Genomic DNA, 14,547 nt, shown 5'->3' with positions numbered 1-14,547 from the left:
GGATAATAACTTGTAGTAATGTTACACAATATTTTACACCCCAAAGATTAAATACAACATGTTAATGTGGTTTGTTTGTGTTTGTTTTGTTTGCATTAAAAAAATAAGATTTGCAACAAGAAAATGAAGTTTATGAATATAMAACAGGTATCACAAGTGAAATTCTACTGTCTGGTGCATCTGCAGTTTGAAAGGAGGTACTTACTGATGCACCAAAGCATACCAAAGCAAATCACAGYACACTAGCAGCTAAACTGTGATCACTTTATTAATCACTGCTTGAGCAGCAACACAAACAGCTAAAATGTTTTTTGAAAGTGTAGTTAGATACCTTSTATGGTGTTTGTAAGTAAGGCTTTATGAGAAGGAGAATTGATGGGATTCAGACTGTTTCCTAATCTGCCAGTCCTAGGTCAGCTCTCCAGCACTGTTGTCTCCCCATATTCTGGAGCCAGTACAAACAAAAAAATAGAGAAACTCRTAGTTTGACAAATAACTTGACATTCTATAAATTGCTACATACTCATTTGTTGCATATTCATTTCTTGAGAGCAATTATTATAATGGGAGGATAATATTCTGACTAGGGAACAATGGAAGGTGTCTGAAATGCTTAAAGGATTGACTGATGATTTTAAGATACATGCATAATGATATTCCTGTTGCAGAAGAAAAAAAGAATGGTAACTTCAATCTACTGCATGAAATTTTCTCATTTCCTCTACTGAATAGTGAACTTTCCTTATATAATACTTGCCTCATAACATGAATATAACATGTACTTCACAGAATTCATAACTATTTACAATTTATTGCTGTTTTAGAGATCTTTGACATTTTCAGGTGAAAAATACAATGTTTGTATAAAGCATTATTTTGTATTTAGGGCATGGATATTAACTTTCCAAACAAGTTTACTATTAAAAGTCTTCYGAATAGGCTGTGTTAAAAGAAGTACACAGAAAGCAGTTTGTAGTTTAATGTGAATACACTGTGCCACAGGAACATGAATATCCCAAAGTGTTGGCATATGCTTGTGCCTTGAAAAAGATGTATCCTGTAAGGCATGGTGAGTCAATGCAGGAATATGGTTGGCACATGGAGAAACTACCTCACACAAAGGTGAATMAGTTCAAAAAATATGCAATGAAAATATAAAAAAAATACTAAGAAGAATTTGCATTTGGTTAACAGAGTGGCTGTAGTCTAGATTTTCTAGCAACTGTCAGTTGGTTTTTTTGGGGGAGCAGATTGTTTTGTTGGTGGTAAATGGCTATAAATTACAGTGAAGAGCAAGCATGCAGAATATACAATAAAAAGCAAAAACTGCTGAATAAATGCAGCAAGCTAAAGGTTATAAAGTTTAAAGAGACAAGGAGGTACAAGTGAAAAATAACTAAATGGAAGAGGATTCTGTATATCAGAAGATTATCAGGGTATTTGWGGTGTGTTTATGTGAGAGAACTTCTGTATTTCTTTCATGTCAAGAATTGTTAGTTCTTAATCTATCAGTAATACAGATAAATGGYTAAAGCAACATATTTTTCTGTAAAGGATATATCTTTCATSAAATGCTAGYTCAACTAATTTATCTCCTTGAGGATGATATTTTGCCAGCTGGTTTATTTATGAGCTGTTTTTTCTCATTCTATTTGTCTAACACTTTTGCACATTACACGAGGTTTCCATCTCCATTAAATATGAAAAATGTGTTTTACTGGATTATCTGAGAGACAAATATATGTCTTTATAAAATAATTTCTCAAGAAAGCCCAAGGAAACTGGCAGTGGAATGACATCTACTTTAATTTGGAAAATGACATTTTCCAAATGGGCACTAGACATTTCCTATTKATCATATTTTAGTGAAGACAGATACTACTTGCTCTTTTTCCCTTTATTTTTTTTTTTTCTGGAAAAAACAGCTCTGCAAATTCAACCTTGTCTCAAAACAAAGTTGTGTTGCCAAAGAGTCATGATCATTAGGGTTTGTGCAGTCACTGAGTTTGAGGATTTTTCTTCCATCTGTGTGTATATTTATATATACTGCATACACAGATGTCGTAGAGCTGTATGCTGGGGTTTACATTTTTAGTACAGYGATAAAACCACTCAAGATTTACATGACTGTTTTCTCCAAAGCATTGTGCCTAGCAAATAAAAAGCAGCAACTTCCTCTCACAGTATCTGCTCATAAAATCTTAGAATTATACAATCATTTAAKTTGGAAAAGACCTCCAAGGTCRTTGAGTCCAACCTTTGGCCGAATACCACCTTGTTAAATATACCATAGCACTAAGTGCCACTCCCAGTTGTTTCTTGAACATGTCCAGGGRTGGTGACGGCACCGCCTCCCTGGGCAGCCCATTCCAATGGCTGACAACCCTTTGAATGAAGAAATTCTTCCAGATGTCCAACCTGAACATCTCCARCTGTAGCTTGAGGCCACTTCCTCTTGTCCTGTCTCTGGTTGCCTGGGARAAGAGGCCCGCGCCCACCTGGCTACAMCCTCCTTTYAAGGAGTTGCAGAGAGCAGTAARATCTCTYCTGAGCCTCCTCTTCTCCAGGATAAACACCCCCWGCTCCCTCAGCTGCAWTCTCATCTTTTCTATASATTTYACCAGCTTCATACCCCTGCTCTAGATACTCTCCAGCACCTCAATCTCTTTCTTGAGTTGAGTGGCCCAGAACTGGACACAGGACTTGAGGTATTGAGCAATATCTTTTCACTATGTTACAGCATTCCCATGAAAGGATTATTTCACTATGACTTTTAATAAATGATTGTATGATGGTGCACATGAGCTATGTGCCTTTTGTAAAAAGCAGTCATGCTGCCAAAAAAAGAGCTTGAATCACTTTCTGAAGAAAATTGCATAATTTYTGAATTAAAGGGAAAAGAGAGACATGTAGAATTATATTGTTTGGTTCATTGCTAGTTCTATAAACAAATGTATTTCTGACTCATGACCTGGTAGAGGTAACAGAACTTTCTTGGAACTGCGGCTTCCCTCCCATTGTGTGCAGCATCCTCTCATGGCTCTCTCCCTCTCCCCCATTTCCACCAGCAGGGATGAGCAGTGGTGTTTGAACAGTTCCATGTCCTCAGCTCTGTCACCACGTTTCCCTAACTCATACTAGCTTCGGGATTTTGTACATATAAGCTAAACCATGAAAACKACAAACAATAGCTTATTTACTAGACTAAATTTCAKGGGTAGTGTGATATTCAAATTAAACCTGAAAACAAAATCCGAATAATTAACTCAAACCCAGTCAGATGATGACTCAGACAGGACTCCTCCATTTTTAACAATTCAGAAAATAGTCACCCAATAGCTTTTTAAGAAGCTTTTAACATTCTTTTTCCAAGTGCTTASGTTAGCAATATGATAAATAGGAACACTGAATTCTCTTATATGCCAGTTTGCTTCTTTATTGGTAAATTATTATATCTGATTCCCCCAGCCCATAACAAGTAACTACCTGAGCTGTCAGAACCTGATGCACTTAGCAAAGAGGAAAGAATTACAACTTTWTAACTGAACACACAAAAACTCCAAAACATTTTTCTCTTTTGATACCTCATGTGTAAAGCTATTTCATATCTGAAAATTCATATAAGTAGAATCATTCAGACTCAGAGTTACTGGATCATAAAGGCTTGGCAGCCCATTCATCTTTAAATACAATTTCTTTAAATACAGAATTTTGCCTGTCAATAATGTCACAGAATTATTTTTTGGTAAAAAAAATATAGGAAAGAAAAATTACCTAGATTTTCTTAGATAGTTTAAGTTCATAGCTACAATTACATGAAAAGAAATTGATGCCCCTTTTTAATAAGAGATGGGAAAAATGRCATTTGCAAATTTATTTCCAAGCTATCTCACATCCTGGGGCAGCATAGGAAAAATATGGAAGTTGAACTAAGCACTTGCTGGTTAACTGATAAATCTTGTTTGGGAGAGCTCAACTTTTGCTTATTTTCCTATTTCATGAACAAAAAGGTGTGGTTTTTGTTAGTCTTATTGTAGGGTGTGCAAGTTTAAACGCTTGAACTATTTTTTATCTATTCAGCGCTGCCATCTCGTGGTCAAGAGTGCAGTGAGCAACTGTTTCTTACTGAAAATTAGAGGTTTAAGCAGATCAAATAATCACACATTTAAAATTCTTCATAAACTTATACAAAAAAAGAAAGTTACAACACCAATACTTTGTTACTGTTTATTTTTATAATCACAAAAGGTTTGTTCAGTTTATACATATATTTCACACATTACCACATGAAAGACAAATACCCACAATAAAAGCCTAGATTAAAAATAGCTATAATGAAATAAAGGTTCATTCCTGCTTTCATTTATACTGTTTTTAGAAGCAAAACATTATTTTTTAAATACTGTCTGCATCAAAAATGCAGACTAACTCATCTGTTGAAAATTGAATATGACATGAATATAACATAAATAATCCAGTCAATATTCTCATTTTCTACATGAAAAAGGCTAAGGAATATGTTAGTCTAAAATAGGATTTTAAATTAAAGACAAAAAGAGGAGATAATAACATGGAAGGCATTTGCAAATGAAGTGGTGATGGTGGGGAATATAGACTACTCACTATGAGTTCAGACTGCAGTCTGAAACAGCTTTTAAATGAAGTGGTAGGTGGTATAGTGGCACATTTCATATAGTGTTTGTTTTATCATAGGGCTGTGGAATTCCTAGTTCTGTACCAGAATAATGCAGTGTTAGATGTAGCATAAACATAAACAAAATAGACAGCTCCTTCCAAAAGAATTAATTGCATAAGAGAAAASAAGTTAATGCAAACAGACATAGAAACAGAAGCATCAGATGAGAGAAAACAAATGCATATAAATAACAGGGGGAACTCAGTAAATACTGCAACACTGGTTAGGACAGCGAGCAGACTTGATAGCAGAYGTAATCAAAGAAACAAAATTTGTTTATGTGGTGGCAAAGTTTTAAGGTGGCATATGCATGTAGTACAAAATAACCTGCGTCACTCACTACYGTAATCAACAATATATAAAGAACTGATAAGAATTTACTGGGAAAAAGTTGACTTCTCCATAGGACCATCTTACAAAAACTTCTAAAATTTCCATCTGTCCCCTATCTATGTCTCTGCTATCTATAGCTGTGGAAAAACAACACTGAGCATTGGTTGAGCAGGATTTAAATTAGGTCTGCATATCTGCTGTCATCAAGAAATGCATCAAGACATGACTAAGGTAGCTGAGGATACCATTAATTGGGCACGCTTTGCCAAACAGCAACTTTCTTTGCTGGCTGTCTTGGGCATGTGTGCACAGCAGGTTAATTCACATGATGAATGTCTGGGCTTCAGCAGGTAGGAGCAGCCTCCCCCCCACAGAGCTAACACTAAATTCACTGATACATAAATCATGTATCCACTCACGTAAAGCATTGGTGCATACACACAAGTTTTAGTCTTGCTCTCGGCAAATACATTGGAATTATTCCTTAATGGACTGTRTGAGAACCTCTGTTCTTTTGGAAATGCAGGCAACACTGGGAGTGATGGGATGACTTTAGCAATGTAGACAGCAATGCTCACAGCTTGCTCCTGCAATACTCCATTCTGTATTTTCAGGTGGTAATTCTCTGGCCACCGTTGACAAAGAAACTTAATGAAAAGGACACCAGATTTTAAAGTTTTGTGACTAAGGACTTGTTATTTCCTAAATACATTTAAATCCAAGAACAATTTTTTTAATACCTTACATAAAAAGCAGTGAATGAATGCTTATGTTTTTCCTCTTAATTGTGACTCCCTAATTCTGCTTCCTCAACTGCAGCCTTCTAGAACAAAGTGTGCAGAATAGTTGAGGATTTGGTACCTAATTAATCTGTGCTAATTGTGAATGTTCATGATTTCACAAAATTAACACGATTCTCCTATACTGAACACCTCGTATTATTAGTTTTGAAAATGTATCTATGTTTCCCGTTTTTAACAGTCAACTCAGGACTAAGCTTCCTCATAAAACAGAAATTTAGAAAATATGCCGTCCAACTTGTGATATCTGTTCTTGTACAGTTAATATAGTCACATACGTTTAAATAGCATATATCTTCTAAGAGTTTAATTCACAAGCTTGTGGCTAAAGCTGCCGCTAAAAAAAAAAGGCCTTCAGTCCTATAAAAAGGAGAAAATGCCACAGATATAATGCAACACTTGCAGAAAATAAAGTACCTGAAAGCTCCCCAGCATATAGGAGTTAAACAGCAGTAGAGAAAAACAAAAGGGTTTAGGGTGAAAATAGAGAAAGCTGAAATGTCTTTGAAAGAAAACAGAACACAAAGGAAAGCATTAAGATGTAAGRATAAAACTGCAAGCACTGGAAATGAAACAGGCAAGGGCTTGATTGGAAAACAGGGAAAGCAATTGCTGTGACATGAGTTTAGAGTAATTTGAACAATAGAGGATTTTCAGAAATAAATATGTTCTACAGAAAACCTGTGCCTCCTACAGAGAGTTGCCCTATACGCTTTAAATAAATCCCTTTTTTTTAAGGTTTTTTAAAGCGCTCCCSAGCAGCACCCCCGCTCCGCGCTGCCCGCCGGACGATGCGAACCCGAGCGCTCCCACAGCGCGCACGTGCGCCCGGGGCACGTGAGCACGCTCGGCTGCTCCGTCTCCACAGCGACTCCACTCTGTCAGTTCCAGCCAACAACTTTGTGTTGCCCCTTKCCGCCAAGGCCCCCATAAGGAACGGCGGGCGCTCCGCCGAGGCAGCCAGGGCCGGGGCACCGCCCGGGGCTYGTCGCGCCGGAGCAGGGTGCTGGAAGCCGGGGAAATTCCCTGCTGGGGCCGGCGGCGGGACGGGCACGCTTCCACCTTCTGAGGTAACGGCGACCTCCTCACACGAACCCTGGGAACGCCGCGCCCGGGGGACAGGACCGTTCCGGTCCCCGTCCCGCCACCTCCCGGCCGCCCCGGGAACGCGCGGGACGGGAACGGTCCCCACCATGGCTGTGGAGTGGCGCGTGCGCGAGGACCGCCCCGCCGCYGGGAAGTGCGGCCGCCCGCGCTCGCCGTACAGAGCGGGCTGTACCAAGCCCCCTGCTCCGGCAGGGGTGGGTGCGATCGGAAAGTGACGGAGCACCGCGACCCGTCTGCCCCAGACCATCCTGCGGCCGGCGGGGACACCCCGGCGCGGAGAACCCGCGGGCGGCGGCGCCGCGAGTGAGGCGGCCCCGCGACGGCAGCAGCACCGAGCGGGGTCGCGGGGCCTCGCCCCGGCCCCGGCAGTGGCGGCGCCGGCGGAGGGGCGGGGCGCGAGAGGCTTTGGGTAATGGCAGCGCTGTGAGGACGGAGCGGGACAGCGACCGCGGCCGAGGGCAGGAGCGAGGGAGGCCGGGCGGGGGTCGCTGACTCGGGCCCCGGGCCGCCAGGTAACGCCCTCGCCCGGCCCGGCCCRGCCCGCCCGCGGCGCTRGGGGAGGGAGCGCCGCGCTCGGGGGGAGGTGGCGGTCCCGACCCCGGCGGGTGTGAGCGGGGGCGATCGGGCCCTGCCTCCCGTCCGGCCTTGGCCCCGCCGCTCCCCCCGCTCCGGGCCCCCGTCCCCCGGCCATGTCTGTGCGGCACCGTCCGCCCGCCGCCTCCTGCCCCGGGTCCTGCCCTTGCCCCGCGGGGAGGGCGCGGTGCGGCCTCTCTGGCGGGGCCGCTCATTATCTGTTGGCTGCGCCCTCAGTTTCGCTTTTGTTTTGGTGGAGGGAGAAGGTGGGGAGCGGGGCATGGGGCGGAGGCGGGCAGCGCTGGTCACCTGTTTGACGCGAGTGTTCCTGCCCGTCGCTGTGCACCCACCACGGGCTTGTAATGCTGCTTTTCGACATGGTTAARTAGGCTGGAAATTTGGGGAGTTGTTTGATGCTGAACAGAACGCTATGTTTATTTGCGTATACAAATATGCAGTATGACAACAGCATGTTTTTAAGAATGAGGTGATGGAAGCGGCATACTTTCATTATCCTCATGTGTAAATATGAATCAATAACATCCGCTCACCTTAGGGCTTGTCAAACAGGTATGGTTTCCCATCCSCGGAATAATCTAAACCSTAGGGTAGATATTTTGCCCTGTTACAGTTCCTACCGTGGTCAATGCAAAGACAATACTCGAAGTTCGTGATCTTGTGCATTGCTGACACCAGAGCACAGCTTACTGCAAAAAGCCCGGTGTCTTACAGTAAAAGTTACGCTATATGTGTAAAAATGTCTGTAAAACACATTTAAATTCATATTTGTATGAAAGTTGTAAGAGAACGCCAAATAACAGTTATCTCTGTCTTAACCTATTTAACTCTAGAATACTTGGATAACTTTATGGACATGTTACATGTTATTAGGTTTTAATCATACTAAAATACAGTGTTACTGATTCATCGCAGTGCGATGTACTGTGGGGAGGWCTTTTTCTTTACTCCTCCATCTTCCCCTCGATTTTGCTTGTCTTTGAAGAAAGGGTTCTTTTACCTTGGATGTACCACGTGTGTTTCCAAGACAATGACCTATAATATAACACAAATACAACTTTACTACCGTGAGCACTTACGGTTCTTAATGTCTTTTGTGGACCATGATTTTTTTTTCTTGGGATCAGCTGGAAATGCTCTTGTGCTTTCCAGAAGAGTTTTTTTGAAGACTACCACTTCCCTTCCTGGAAGTGAGCTGTTGTCTGTTTCTGCTGAGGGTCATGTTTCTTTGAAACATACATCAGTATGTTTTTCAACTTACTTTCTTTGCTGGATATTTGTTTGTCACTTCTCACTGATTTTTCTGTGTAAGCTGCTACTGACATAYATGGATTGAATTAATAACCATGTTACAAATATAACAACATTTGCAGCAGTTGAGGAGTTTGGTTAGTTAGTTCGGGGGGGCGGGCAGTTTGTATGCATGCATGCTAAATGTTGCATCTGATTTTATTGTTTTTTTTCTTAAATTGAGAAGTAATGTATCCTGTAAAAGCTAGTAATGGTTAAGGTAGYAAGCTGGTTGCTAAATTGTTTTTGAGCCTGACATTTGATTTTTCCCGTTACAGAGGTCTGCCTCTTGTGCTCAAAGTCTGTCACTAGCTTTCTGCTTTCCCTTCTGACCTTSAAAATTTGCAAAGACAAGAGTCACTTGTTCATTTATTTGAAATGGAAATAGAAGTATTATTTCTACTTTTTATTGTAGTCTTACAATGTCATGCTTCTGAGCAGGATCTAGACTTGCTTTGTGCATGGAATGCCACACATCAGGTCCTTTCTAGATTAGATGCATAGGACAGAGACCAAAACAAAGAAGAGGCCTTCACAGTTGTCTCTTTTAAAATCACCTTGCTTTTCCCCTGATTTTATTTCAATTATTTGATGTTGAGTGTTTTTTTCAGCAATAAATGTCATCCAGTATTTTTGATATGAAATTACTAATATAGTCTCTGTATTTTCAAGCCATGTTTTGCATGAAAGATTTCTCTATTTGTCCTATTGCATAGTGCAGTAAGCTGCACAGGCTCTGTATATTGCAATGTGTTTTATTTTTTACAACTGATCAAAGGTTTTGGGTTTTCTGGCTTTTCAAATATAACACCAGAAATGTCTCATGAAAGCCTGAGATGAACATAGGCTRCAAACTGACAGCAGTAATTTCAGCTACTCTGGTACTAGTTTAGTGTGTTCTTACCCAAAATTTTCTTAGATAGAGTTGAAACAGTCTCTGAATAAAAGTGAACAAATAAAAATTTACAGGAAAGTTATTTTCTTCATATGATACTGTTAAATGAACAGCTTAGTGAGATAATGAACTTCACTAAGCACGATTTTAGATTATTTGTTGTTAACGTTGTRGGCTACTCATGCAATATTAATGTTCCATTCCATACCATTAAAAATGAGGGATTGTGAGCTTTATTTTGGAGGGGGTGGGTGTTCTTTGTGTTGCTGTATCATAGAGGTACAACGATGTACAAAGTTTAAATTGAAAAATTAAAAGGAAATGTATATTTTTTTTAATGATTGTGTAATGTTGTTTGACATGTTTAATTATTCTACAGATTAACACTAAAGCCCMACAATGTCCTTGAAACCACGAGTAGTTGACTTTGATGAAACATGGAACAAACTTCTAACAACGATTAAAGCTGTTGTTATGTTGGATTATGTTGAAAGAGCAACGTGGAATGATCGCTTCTCGTATCCTTTAGTTGAAAAATCTGACTTGAAGTGTTTGTGTTATGTGTTTAGCACAGAGTAAACCTATGTTACATAACAATTTCAGTGATCTTGAGMAGCTTGTTGTTAGACTGTACATGTTATTAAGACTGTGAATGAGTTGCAAGGGATGTGAAATGCTGCATATTTGGGAAGTATTATATGCGAAAATCACCATGCTGGTAAAACATAAACTGGTCTCAGTTTTAGTCCCTTTTGGTAGCTCTAATACTTACTTATGGTAAAACTATTCTTAAGGCATTGAGTGTCCCCTATTCTGACAATGATGTTTTCTTGTATGTTTAACTGTGCATGTGGCAGGGGAGGCACCTAAGAGARTGTTCATCTTTAGATTTGCAATGTGGGGGATGGTGAGGTTGTTCTGTGTAAARATTTGTTCCTCTCCTTTGCATTTCTCACTCTACTGGTAACTACCATACTAGACATTTCTACATCAAGAGTTTATTAAAAAACCTTCTTCCTTTCCCGCTACTGTTACTGCCTTACTATTCCTGACAACTAAGCCATGTTTAAAAATAATTACTCTTTCTGTGATCATACAGTCTTGCTGTTTTAGTCACGGCTGTACATATATTGTTGTAGTGAAAGGTTTGGGTTTTACGTGCAAAATGGATTTGTAATATTTTACAAGATTTAAGTTTCAGTGAAATTTTTTAAAGTGTAACTGTTCTAACCAGTTATACTGTTCCTTGTGTCTAAGTATTCATTAGCTGTTACATTGTGGCGAATAAATGGAGAATTTTAGGAGGCTTTGCACCTGTTCTGCAGGAGCTGGATGCAGTTTGGTTTAATTATGAGGGGGAAGAATCGTTTAGACTTACTGATTGGTTTGTTAATTTGGGTGAAAAAAAAGCTCCTGAGAAGATACACAGGTTTTTACAGCATAAGCTTATTCTGTGTGCAGGAACTTGACTCTGAAGTCGCATCTTGTTCTGCTGAACATGTTACCATTTCTCAGAACTGCTGCACCTTGTACTTGTGTTTTGAGTGTGTGCATGTATTTATGTACATACTCATAGTTCTTGTGAAGCTTTATTGTGGTTTAGTAATCTTTCAGAGCTCTTTCATTTTAAAATTCTGTAATTAATTTTTGGGGCATGACTTGCCACCTTGTATTGAATTCAAGTTCAARTGACTCCAGAATTTTCAGACTCTTTGAATTAATTAGGTGAGCACTTACATGGCGAGGAGTTGAGCTGCAGTCCTTCTTTCTAAGCAGCTTTTGAGGATTGCTTAATTCAGTCTTCAACAAGTGGTTAAATTCTGTAGCTTAAAACTCTAAACATTTTAACAAGGGCATCCAAAATAGGTTTAAATGTAAAATAATAGGTGTTGCATGAGATGTATTGATTCCTCTTGTCACAGTGTTTCACTTTGAGCTTCTTATGTGGAGACCTTGCACAAGTCTGATGTTGATCCTCTTTTGGGTTTTACTCCAGTTGATTGAACATCAGAAAAGGATTTCATATGGATTGCAGACTCAGCAATCAGTCTTGGAATAATCATTTGGCATGTAATTCTTAAGACCTTACTTACTATCATCTCTTAATTATGTTCCTTGGAAAGTGGCACTATTAGTGCCTGATTTGGCACAGGCAGGAGCCTTTTGGCATATTATCTGTGGCTGAGTGGCCCGAGGAGTTTGCTGACTTGTAATTTCCAGCTTGAATATTGGTTATTTAGTACTTCTGCTTCCTGTAACCAAACTCTGTTTTAACACAAACTGCTCAACGAGTATTCTACAATTTGGTGGAAGTGGTAGTTCTATACAGCTGGCATAAATGCTTTTTYCAGGTTTTAAATATAAAGAAAAGATTAATGACATTTTTAAAGATTTGACATGTAAAAAATATATAGTCTTGTTTTTTGTTAACTTGTTCTTTCTCAAATTCAATTTAATTGGAGTAATGTTCCTAAACATCTACAGGGATTTTAAAGGAAATGTTGTGTTGTCTCTATATTTCTTATTGCTTAATCGACAATAGAAAGGTGGCAAATTATTTGAGCTGTTTTAATAAAACTCATACAGGTTATTTCACTGATTCTAGTACCAGTTGATCTTTGTACTATATAGTGAATGTAAAAGCAAAGGATGAGRTACAGCCAAGAATCAGAGTTTAAATCTGAAACAGTGTATTCAAAGAGGTGTTAGCTTTCCCTTGTGCTGTTTGAGGCAGCTGAGATCCGCAGAATATGGAGGCTAACATTAGGGATGAGAGGCTTGTGTTGAACATATTCCATTTCTAGAACTAATTTTTGCCCCACTAATTCCCCAAAACTTGTTTGTCTTGAATATAGTGTTTCCCTTGTAACTTACRGTAATTTCATTGTTAAACATGGCTTATCTATAAATGAACCTTTTTTCTCATACTTGAAATGCTAAAATGGCAATGAGTTGGGAACCTCAACAGTGCAAGAGTTAAAATCCTCTGGAAAAGATCACTTAAAAGACCATATGTCACTTTATTTAAACTGTGAGTCATCCTGAGCCACCTTTGACCTTCAGATTTCCTTTTAAGATTCTCTGCAGAAAGATGTATATGGACTTGTTTCATAGTCAGGTAAATGTGTGACAGTTATGTCTCTGTTTGAGGTGTTACAGTGAATATGTTGTATCACTTTCAGGATTTTGCTGTTAACATTTGCTGTTCAGTAGCTGTAGGAGTGCTTTTTAAGTTAAGGCTTGGTTAGAGAGTGGTAGGTAGCTCGTCTGTACTTTGGTAACTGCCTTATACCTAGAACTTTTTTGAACAGGTAGAATGTAAGACTCTTCCTGTTGTTGTCTTGGGTTTTTGACCCAGTAAGTTACAAATAAGTTGAACAGTATGCAGGGGTAGCTGTACTTCAGACRGAATTATTTTAAAAGTATGCAGTATGGCCACCTGCTTTTTTCCCATTTTTTCTGCATGTTTGTTCTCCTTCTCTAATGAACTATTTTACAAGGATCCTAGGATAAACCAGAAACTTAAACATGTATCTTTAAGGACAACTGGCCCAAAGAGAAGGAAGAGCTAATGAAGTTCATATGATAATGATTCTTTCTGAGTTCTTAAATCCTCTACAAATTTTGGTTCTGTTAAAGAAGTTAATGAATAGAACTTTTCCCAAAGCTCTACATTGGTCTCCTAGAGAAGTCTTAACTGGATGCTTTTTTAACCCCAAGGACAATATTTGTGAGCTTTTATAGCCTTGGATATACTCTTTTCTGGTTGATAGTAATTTTGTTGTTGTTCCTTTTTAGTTTGGAAGTGCTTCAATTTCCCTTTGCTGGGTAATGCTCCTCTAATAGCTGCTATCAAAGCACTTAAATCACACAAGGCTTTTGATGTTCTTGTTCTCAATACAAAGTGAAGGCCCCTAGGTAGCAGTTCTGCAGCTTCCTCTGGCCTTTCTCACCCTGCAAAACTACATGCTGAACTGGAAGGACAGATGGCTTTCACCATTAATCATTGAACAGGCTTCTTGCTGTTCTTCTAAGGACAGCAGCACAGGAAAAATGTGCTTTAAGTTTATGGAGTAAAATACCAGTGATGATTACTAATTCATTTCCCCTCAGAGATTGTTTTTTTTTGTTAAGAACATCACTATATTTTGAATATGACACTTAAATTTGTATTCTGGACTCAAAGTTATCATGAATAAGGAAACATGTACAAATTGAGCAAGAAAGAGCAGTTTCACTACAGTCAGATATATTTCAGTCTCATGATAGCTTTTCTTTTGTAGTATTCCGGGAAACTTGGTATCCAGCAAGTAGTATTTGGTTGATAGAAGAGGGTAAGATTCCTGTTCAAGTGCTGCTTGATTAAGCTCTTAGTTTGCATACCTGCTGAAATTGCACACRGTGGCATATGCCGAGGAAGATTACTAGATTCAGCTTTCTTCATTTKTAAGGAAGTTTATTCTCTAGAATGTGGGAAGGCATATTTGGAAGATGTACATTTACATGAAGGAGTAGAGAGTAAAGTGTAAAAACCAATTATTCTTTATAGTCTTTAACAGAATCTTTCATTCTTCACTATTTAAGGTTATTTTGATATTTTATTGGTTATAACTTTACAAGCTGGTGYAGTGCAATGGTAGCTACAGTTACAAAGTAGTGAATGTTGCCTGTTTTGTKTCTTGATGTTTCCATTTAATGCTTCTTGCTATTCTGAGGAGAATTCTAATAAAGATGATCTATATAAATGAAGTAACTGTACTCGAGATTAGATTCTGATTGGACTCTCTGAGATTCCAATTGCCACATGAAGGATTTTTTCCTAATTAGTTCTCTTG

At 39.2% G+C, this 14,547-nt stretch overlaps 1 protein-coding gene across 4 annotated transcripts in view; it reads left to right on the top strand.

Annotated features, from left to right (window-relative positions):
* The first annotated feature begins 6,837 nt into the window (after positions 1-6,837).
* Positions 6,838-14,547, top strand: part of CUL2 (cullin 2) — a 46,125-nt gene continuing 38,415 nt past the window's right edge. The window contains exons 1-2 of one of the 4 annotated variants that reach the window (XM_057371130.1): positions 6,838-6,899; positions 10,092-10,230. In XM_057371130.1, the coding sequence (XP_057227113.1) occupies positions 10,112-10,230 (119 nt within the window). In that variant the 5' untranslated portion in view covers positions 6,838-6,899; positions 10,092-10,111. Of the gene's footprint in view, positions 6,900-7,287; positions 7,449-10,091; positions 10,231-14,547 lie in introns of those variants that run through there. The other 3 variants (XM_057371131.1, XM_057371129.1, XM_057371132.1) reach the window with 3 other exon arrangements.

Source organism: Malurus melanocephalus, unplaced genomic scaffold (genome assembly GCF_030028575.1).
Source record: "Malurus melanocephalus ecotype Western Australia unplaced genomic scaffold, MMel_1.1 scaffold_142, whole genome shotgun sequence".
NCBI classification, from domain to species: Eukaryota; Metazoa; Chordata; class Aves; order Passeriformes; family Maluridae; genus Malurus; species Malurus melanocephalus.
This window is presented reverse-complemented; position numbering and strand designations above follow the sequence as displayed.